Source organism: Watersipora subatra, chromosome 5 (genome assembly GCF_963576615.1).
Source record: "Watersipora subatra chromosome 5, tzWatSuba1.1, whole genome shotgun sequence".
Taxonomy (NCBI): domain Eukaryota; kingdom Metazoa; phylum Bryozoa; class Gymnolaemata; order Cheilostomatida; family Watersiporidae; genus Watersipora; species Watersipora subatra.
The window spans coordinates 24790049-24799430 of NC_088712.1; the positions used below are offsets into that span (position 1 = coordinate 24790049).

A 9382-nucleotide genomic window follows, 5' to 3' on the forward strand; every position below is an offset into this window, starting at 1 on the left:
AAGTTGATGGAGTTGTGAAGTATGTAATGATTCGTATGATTTATGTAGACGGACTACCTTTTAGACTTTTTGACATAGTCACTCCGTTTAATTGATTATTTGTTATGTGAGCCGTAATTCAGGTTAGTAAGTTATGTGTACTTTTCTGTTCTATTTTCAATTGTTGTGGTTTGAGATTTATTTTATAATTCTTTTTCCACCACTCACCTTATTAGATAATCAAACAACTGCTCAACTAATTGTATTTCCGTGTGGTTTATTAGAGCAATCACAGAATGTACACCTTGACACTATGCATGTATTCTCATTAATGCTGGCTTGAGGGATTAGTTCTAGCTACATGACAAAGAGGATGTTACATAATACATTACATAATATGATGCAAACTACATCACCCCTTGATTTATAAATCACAACACGATAATCAGAAAATATTAATAGATTACATACTAGCATAACATACATGTATATCTGAACTGACAATACAAATCGTCACAACCCAAACATGGCTCTAGTGCTCATAAAATTCTCCATATCTTTCTGGAGGTCGCCTGTCTCTAATTAGTCTGGTATTGCCCACTGCAGTATTTTCGTTGTCATGATCACTGTCACTCTCAGTATCTGAGTCTGCGGAACTATTGTCATTTTTACAGATGTTTAGATTATCAAAATCAAATTCAACTTCCACAGCATTGTCACTTGACACCCTATCACTGCCCGTATCCTCGCCATTACAATCAGCTAACCGTATTTCTGAAATGTGCCTGTTTGTGCCATCAACCTCTAAGACTACATCAGATACAAACGCAGTTACTGTTCCTTTTGCCCATACAGTAGTACATTTAGCATGCACTGGCTTAACATATACTGTGTCACCAATTTTGTACGGGTTTCTTAACGCTCCACGTGAAAATCTTTGTGGCTCTGCAACAACGTCAGGATTTCTTACTGCGTAGGAGTATAGCATTTGCGAAGGTACAATACCTCGCCTGTTTGGGGTATTGTTGTACCAAAACACCATTCTGTTAACCTCGTTTCCTGAACGCGCAGCCATTCTTTTAATTGTCCTATGGTTACGTTCGACAATGCCATTACCAGATGGCCTGTAAGCGTAACTTACCAAATGATTTACGTTCCATGTTTTTAGGATGCTAGACAACTGCGCGCTTTTGAAGCATGGACCGTTGTCAGAAAGCAACTCTTGTGGGGACCCCGCTCCTCAAATATGCGTACCAACTGTTCTATTACAGAGTTGGCTGTCTCATCTCTCAGTTTTAACCATATTGCAAATCTGCTAAGGCCGCAATCCAAGATGGTCAAATAAGGTATTCGACCCACATGTGTGATGTCAACAGCAAGTCTATACCACACCTTTTCGACTTCCAAATTTCCTCTCTCCCATCTCACAGGTGAAGGATCAATTTGTTTGCAGATTTGACACTCTTTCACAACCCTTTCAATCACATCTTTTGAGGCTCTGTCACCAAACATCTGATTAGCTAAGTAACTCAACTTGTCAACTCCTAAATGGTGAACTTGATGCATGTTATATATTTCTTCATCAATACTTGAAACTTCCTCCGCTGCTATGCCCACACATGATACTAGTGGTTTCAGCCACTTTCTGTTCACCCTCGTTAAAACATCAGCACGATTGTCCGCTGACTTGACCAAGGACATTTGTAGAGTGATGCCATATTCTTCTACCAATTGCGCAATAACCCCAAGCCGCCTTTTGACTATCATTTCTGAAAATCCACTGACTTTGGGGCAATGGCTTTCTGTGATAATGGAATTAACCCAGTTATACACTGATAATGAGTCAGTGACAATCGTAGCTTATTTTACTCCCCACTTTATTGCAAGATTTAATCCTTTAAGTACGGCTTCAAGTTCAGCTACATTTATATGCATACTGTCATCAATTTTCCTTAGCCATGATGCATCTTCTACAATGCTACCTTCCATTTCTATGCACACACCAATAGCTATAGAGCTCGCATCATACCAGACCTTGCAACACTCATCTCTATTCACAGACCATTTGCCTTGCACTGGGTCATGTCTTGTTACCCTATTTAGTGTTTCATCTAACATATGCAGCACTTCTTTTGCTATTGCATCATCCCACTTGCCATCAGCAGCACACCGCTTCATGTAGCTGCATGCGACTCATAGCCAGCCAGCTACTGGGTATTGACCAATCAGTTTACCACACACAGAAAACAAATCTCCTTTTGTACGAATGCTTTCTTTAAGTCTAACATGCAAGCGTCACTGCCTAACTTACGCCACTTGCAGAGTTTGTCCTGGCATACCGCGGTGTCCAAACCAGGATGACTGCTGACATACCCATTCAGTTCTCTGCTATAATTCATTACAGGTCGTACCTTTGTCTCTTTATTAGGTTGTGTAGCTGCCAACAATGGAATAATGCCAGTTACAGGTCCATGAAGCGCTTCTCGGTGTGGCTGCAGCCATCCGTTTTCTATCCATTGCATAAACTGTTTTTCATATTCTTCTCTGACGGCATCATTTATAGCGTATTCTACACATGTATTGGACAATATAGGCTCTCTACTTAACCACTTCCAAGCAACTGTCCACTTGTGACTATCAAATTGTGCTTTAAAGTGTCATCATCTATAACTATCGGCGGCTGCTGGTCATCATTATGACTCACAGGACTAGCTTTGTTACGTAGCATCACGCCAACTGTTCTTAACTGTCTTGCTCCAAAGAGTACACCTCTATTTTTATCTATAGATACCCCGCCTAGCTTTGCAATACCATCCATTCCCAGTATCATCTGGCAACCGCTTACTAGCTTCGGAGCAATCATACACTGAACTGTAATTTTACAAGAGTGATCCAGTTCTATGTCAAGAGTTGTCTCACCCTTGCATGTAGTGATATGTCCATTTAACATCATTATTTGTCGCTGATGACCTTTCGGCAGCAATCCAAACTGCTGTGCCCACTGTTGTTGTATAATTGATTGATCACGTCCACTATCCACCAATGCTTTTATCTTTGTGCCTTTTATCGATACATAAACAAATGGTAGCACCAATGATATACAGCCCCAAAGGATAGCCGACGGCGCTCATATGGGCGGGGTTTAATGATGAAGCTCTGTTGGGATTAACCCGAACACGGCACCCAAACAAACAAATATGCTGAATAAAGCACCTTGTAAATTTACGAATATTATGAACTATAGTGGTTATTTTACTTATCTTTTGAATTGATTTTGTTGTCAAATAAATATAGTATCCCAATATTGTCACCGTTATGATCAGTCAGTTGCCATTCACAAGCATTCGGGATATTAATAGTCACAATCGTAAAATAGCTCAAATTCGGTTTTGCATTTAGATTTTGAGTATGAAAACTACACTGCACAGCTTTGCCTGCTGTCCCACCTTATTGGCAAGGTAAAACAATGTGAAACCGTTGAAAGACTTTGTCATTTTATATTAGGGGTGGCAAAATATTAATCAAAAACTAGAAAAAAATGCCGTTGTTCGGGTAATTGTATTCAACTTTAGGCATATACTACGACCTTTACTAATTTTAAAATTACTAAAAGTAGGTAATTTGAAATGTTTTATTTTGATTAGATACATTATTTTGGTTAGGTATTACCCCTACATTGCAGAAATTCAATGTTTGCTATTGTGACCCGCGGGGTCTACTGGCTGAATAAGCTAATGAAACGATAACAGCGATTCGTGTTTTCTAAAACCTAACAAGGCAACGCGACCGCACCGCGAGAGTTGTGTTTGCTTTGAAACCCAGGCTAGCACAATCCTAATAGAGCTCCATCATTAAACCACGCCCATATGATAGCCGTCGGCTATTCTTTTGGGCTGTATATCATTGGTAGCACCAAGTTTTTTACATTGGGGGAAGAGCCGGTGCATACACTTCCCCACTGGCATTTCCCTGCATCTGAAAACAGTTTTTTCTGGATGTGACCAAGTATATTACACCGGTAGCACCTGACCTCACAGCGCTGCCAATGCTGCCTCCTTTTCCCAGCAGCACATGAGGTCGTTTCGCCATTTCCTGCAGTTATCATCATGCGGGCCCTGTTCACTAACTCCGAAAGACCCATGTCTTCTACAGAAGCAATAGATTTTAGTTGTGTAGCCACTTCTGTAGGTAATCCTGCCATGAATGCACATTTAAGCAATGGGTCAGGTTCTGATTGTCCCATCAAAGTTGTTAAACGTTTGAGATCTGCCAGATATACATCTACAGCTTCACCATCTCTTAAAGCTCGGTTTTGCAGCTGAATATAAGCACTGAACCTGTCTACACTAAAAGCTGTCAACAAAGCTGCCTTTAGCTTAGGGTAGTCTTCCTTGATATCATCTTCTAAATGTTTATACACGGCAAATGCTGCTCCTGACAAGAATAGTGGTAAGAAGGTTGTGAGATCGTCCACTTTTTGAAGCTTGGCCACTAACTTTAGCTTGTCCACCCAGACACTGAAGTCACCGCTTTTACCATCCTCATATGTCTTGATAAGCTCGGATACCTTCACTGACATTTCTAGTGTAGTTTAGAGCCGAAATAGCTTGTGGTTTATTAGAGCAATCACAGAATGTACACCTTGACACTATGCATGTATTCTCATTAATGCTGGCTTGAGGGATTAGTTCTTGCTACATGACAAAGAGGGTGTTACATAATACATTACATAATATGATGCAAACTACACCGTTCATCAAAATATCTCTCTCTCTCTTCAATTTTCTTTCATTATTTATAATAATATAGTATTGATTATATTGTTGCAAAAGTAAGATCTTTGTTTTTTCATTCGTATTATCCCATGCTAGGTCATGGCGGAAAATACATTACTGTCTACGGTATTTGAACACGCAGCTTCTGGCTTGGTAGACCAACAACCCACCACCTATGACAACCGACTGCCTTGCCATGGGATAGTTTTTCATTTAATTATTACGGATGATGATATCTCATGGCACACCAGACTGTCAGGGTGTTAGTCTTTACCATTATAACAGCAGTGTCCATTATTGTAAAGACGCAGTTGAAAGTTTAGAAAAATCCATGGCCTGAGATTTGAACTCATCACCTTTAGCTTGATAAACCAGATTGCTAACACATGTGCCAGTCCATCATCACCCAGCCTCTTTTAACAACTCTACATGAATGTTTTACACATGACAGTCTTTGACAGAGCACTAGACTGCCAGAGTATAGCTATAAGAGTAAACTTTGTACTGGCTGCTCTCACTAATGAAATACACAGACAAGCTCTGCAGGTTTCACTAGTAAAATGCTGAAGAGTTTGGTAGATGTCACTAGTCAGATACACAGGCAGCCTTCACAAATGCCAATTCAAAATTATTTTGATTTGTCCTATTATATATGTGGAGGTCACAAGCGAGTATAGATGAGTCTTGTAGGTACTACTTTCACTATGTGGACTAGTTATAAAGGCATCACTAACCAATTACGTAGAAAAACTGTGCATGTACTGCTATAAATATGCACATAGAAGCTTTTGGTGCTGCAACAGACCAAAAATTTGCACCAAAGTTTCTATGTCTCGTTAGTAAAGTCGGGTTCAGTAATAATAGTTTCCCTAGTAAAGTAGGACTCAGTAATAATAGCCAACTACTTGATCAAGTTTCTTTATTATGTTACCAATAGGTTATTCAACCGTTGGAGTTGTCTTTTCACTCAACTTTTCTGAGGTTCTTGTTCGGTTGGGCAAATGAGTTCATTATCATGCCCAAAGCTAGAAGCATTGCCAGAAACAAGCTACAAACAGTGTTAGGATCACTAGATTATACAGTTGCTATTCAGTAGTTTCAACTAGCAACTGATCAGATCAAACTTAAGGTTCAGAACAATTGTAATTGCTGACTTTAACATTTCATACGCAGCGATTTTGCATGATAAATCGAAGTACAAACTCATTTTTAAGTTTTTATAGTCTGTGTTCTCCGACTTTTTAAATCTATTTTTAATATTTTCTGATCGCCTGCCTCTGACAGTTTTAGAGTAACTACAGTAGCTTTAATCTATATTAGAGAATACCAAGTCGGATTGGGTCTATCGACAGCAGCCAAGCAGATAGGCATCAGCACTAGCATCAGCACTATAGCCTGAGTTCTTCATGAATAATTTAATGATGACTAAACACCATGCTATGATGATTGAATACTTGCCTTAAAAGGAAATGGTTTGGTGTTCGCTAAGTTCTTTGTGTTAATTCTCAGGTCACCGATAGAATTATTAGTGTTTTGATAGCATTTCACTGTAACTGCAGGTGTAAAAGATACCTCCAAGTTTGTTAATATACGTCTTACTAAATAAATGCTAATAATGTACCATTTTTTTAATGGATATTTATATGATGTTGTGTCACATGTATCCATTCAGATTTTAAAATCCACTAACAGGTTTAACTTTCATAAAACCATGTAATATATAATTTTATTTTATATAATATATCTAGTGTAAACCTGAAAACAATTGCAAGTTTAGTTGGTACATCAAACTAGTTTAATAAAAATAAATACATTATTGAAGCAGCTAAAATTCACGATGCTGACTTTAATTTGACCAAATGGAAATATTTAAACTCCTAAGATTTAAATTTTTGTCTTCTTCAAATTTTTTGAAATGTCATTTTATTCAAAACATTTTCAACAAGGCTTGTCAGCCACATCAACTTTTTCCTTTTACAAAAAGGGTTCACAGCATAAAAATGTTATATATGGGAATAGCCAAAACATGTAACTGTAGTTTCCGTTTTCTGCAAAGTTAATGCCTGGTATCTGGAAATAACAAGTAGATAGTCTTGCTGTCTTCACTTTCATTGTGTACCTGAAAACATCTTCTATCAAGCATTCAAAGTGATACAAAAACAAAAAATGCCAATTTACAAAAAACTCAAAGTTTGTGTGTAGGTGTGTGTGCGCGTATGGGTGTGTTTGTGGGTGAGTGTGTGTCGTTTGTTCAGCTGTAGCTCTAAAGATATAATAATGAAATATCTGTTCATGCAGGATTTGATCTCACAGCCTTCCCTTCAACAAGCAAACATCTTACCAAATAAGCCATGCGAGATGCACTGAACTTTGAGGCAATATGAGCTGCTATGTCGGTTAAGATAGGCATAGCATTCTGTGTTACTCAATAATACTAAAGCTTGTTCTCTTGGCTCGTATTAGTAAGTTTATTAATACATATAGTAACATACTCATATTAGCCTTTGGCATTGTGCCAGGGTAATGACCAGTGGCTTGCAACTACATTGCCTGCACCTGTTTGCAAGCTAGTTTTTAATACCTGTGCAGTGTCGGGATTTTGGCTAGTAAATATAGATATAAGTATCCGAAACCGCAGTTGATGCTACTAAATTTCTGAAATTCTAAATTGCTAATGCTAAATGCTGATTTTCAGAATTATTGCAATTGTATGATATCCAGTAAATCTACTGATTGCAAAACTTTCAGCTAGATTAAAAATAATATGAGAATAATATATATAATTCAAGCGTGTTATGACAACTCTCAATAGAAGCTAATAAAATGACAAGGTCACCATCTAAACGTATATTGGCTAGCTGCCAATAAAGCAAACAATTGGAGCTGAGCCAATCCACACAAGTTTCTGCTTCAGCAAACATCAAGGCACAGAGTCAATCAGATGCCAGCTTCAGCTCTACAAGTTGCACATGAAGAATTTGTGGGTTACTGAGTTTCTCAGGCTTTAGAGAGTGTATGAATAGGGGAATTGTGCTGAGTGCGCATGTGGCTAAAATTGAATATTATTTGTGCAAAATGCAACCTGCAAAAGTGTTGCTCTGCTAAAAAAATTGTTCAGACTTTTTTAACCCTGGAAAGCCCATTGTAACATATATGTAACATGAACTTTGTACCTTTAAATCAGGACTTAGCAATGCTTTCCATCAGCTCATGGTTATGTTTTCATAAAGTGCCATGTGCTAGTTAATCAACAAACTTACTGCAATCTGATTGGACAGTAACTTCCCATGATCCTATTGAAAAAACCAACATGGCTTCCAGCATGGCTTTTGAACAATAGAACAGCTTCTTCTTTTTTCCCAAAACTGTACACAAGGTGAGTACCAGTTTGTTAATGATTAATTATTTTGTATACAGTTGATGTAGATACACCTAAAAATTTCAATTTGTGAAAATAATAACTTTGCTGAGCATGTTGTAATGATACTCCTATACCATGTTACGCCAGTGTAACAATGGGCTTTAGTGGCTAAAATTTTGACTAGGGTTGCCAAATGCTATTTTTCAGCTATGGCCAACTCAAAGCATCTCTTTGATCATCACAAAGTTCTTGACATTTTGGAAAGTATTGATTGTAATGAAAGTGAAGATGGTGGAGGTGATGACAGTGAAATTGATGAAGACTTTAGACCAGATGAACTGAACGAAGAGGTGAGTTTGAAGCTTAGTAGTTCACTAGTATCTATTTTCTTGCAGTTTGTTTTACAATAACTTGTACAAAGCAGTAATAAAATGGCAGGCACTATAGCTAAGCTTTGTAATAGTTACCACACTGCAATATCTTTACTAATAAAACATTATCATGCTTTTTAGGAAGATTCAGAGTGTGATGATGATGAGAATGTACCGCTTGCTAAAATATTGACAAAATCGTCTACCGAGAACATGGAAACGCCAGTTTTTACATGGGTAAACAGAAAGTTCAAACCTCCTGATAGTCAATTTACTGGAACCAAAGTTGCTGCTCCTGATAGCCAAAAAACTGACACTCCCCTTGGTTACTTTCAAAGGTTTGTGACGCAAGAAATGATTGAAAACATAGTGAATCAAACAAATATGTACAGCGTCCAGAAGAATGGAGTTTCAATCAATACTACGTCTAAAGAAATTGAGCAAGTCTTAGGCATGTACTTTCACATGGGCCTAGTTCGCATGGATGGAGTTCGGCAATATTGGGCAGCTAACACTCGATATGATCCGGTAGCTAGTGTAATGAGTCGCAACCGGTTTCAGCAAATTCTTCGAACACTACACTTTGTGGACAACATGGCTGTGTCTGATTGTACTAAAAAGAAAGACAGGTTGTGGAAGCTGAGGCCTTGGTTACATAAGATGCGTGAAAACTGTCTCAAGCTCACTCCATCCGAGCACTGCAGCATTGATGAAATGATGTGTGCTTACAGGGGAAAAACTAGCTCCATACGGCAATACATCAAAGGCAAGCCTCATCCATGGGGGTTCAAAATTTGGGGTCGAGCAGATCCAGCTGGAATGCTCTATGACTTTGATGTTTACCAAGGAGGAAGTGGTACAAGGACCAAACTTGGGCAAGGAGGGGATGTTGTGAT

General features: G+C 38.3%; 1 protein-coding gene across 1 annotated transcript; it reads right to left on the reverse strand.

Annotated features, from left to right (window-relative positions):
- Positions 1-511: 511 nt before the first annotated feature.
- On the reverse strand, positions 512-4558 carry LOC137397216 (uncharacterized). Its single transcript, XM_068083504.1, has 6 exons — positions 4010-4558; positions 2791-2980; positions 2353-2548; positions 1917-2161; positions 1238-1781; positions 512-1103 (listed from the first exon to the last, which is right to left on the reverse strand). The coding sequence occupies exons 1-6, from the start codon at positions 4556-4558 to the stop codon at positions 512-514; spliced, it is 2316 nt and encodes a 771-aa protein (XP_067939605.1).
- Positions 4559-9382: the final 4824 nt, after the last annotated feature.

What these genes read in the sequence shown, in the direction of transcription:
- LOC137397216 (XM_068083504.1), bottom strand. Translation starts at nt 4,558, where the DNA reads ATGTCAGTGAAGGTATCCGAGCTTATCAAGACATATGAGGATGGTAAA. An exon ending in AGCATTGGCAGCGCTGTGAG is followed by an intron (nt 2,981 to 4,009) that starts GTCAGGTGCTAC and finishes ATACAACAACAG; the next exon opens with TGGGCACAGCAGTTTGGATT. An exon ending in GATGATACTGGGAATGGATG is followed by an intron (nt 2,549 to 2,790) that starts GTATTGCAAAGC and finishes ATACATGTGTAG; the next exon opens with AATACGCTATAAATGATGCC.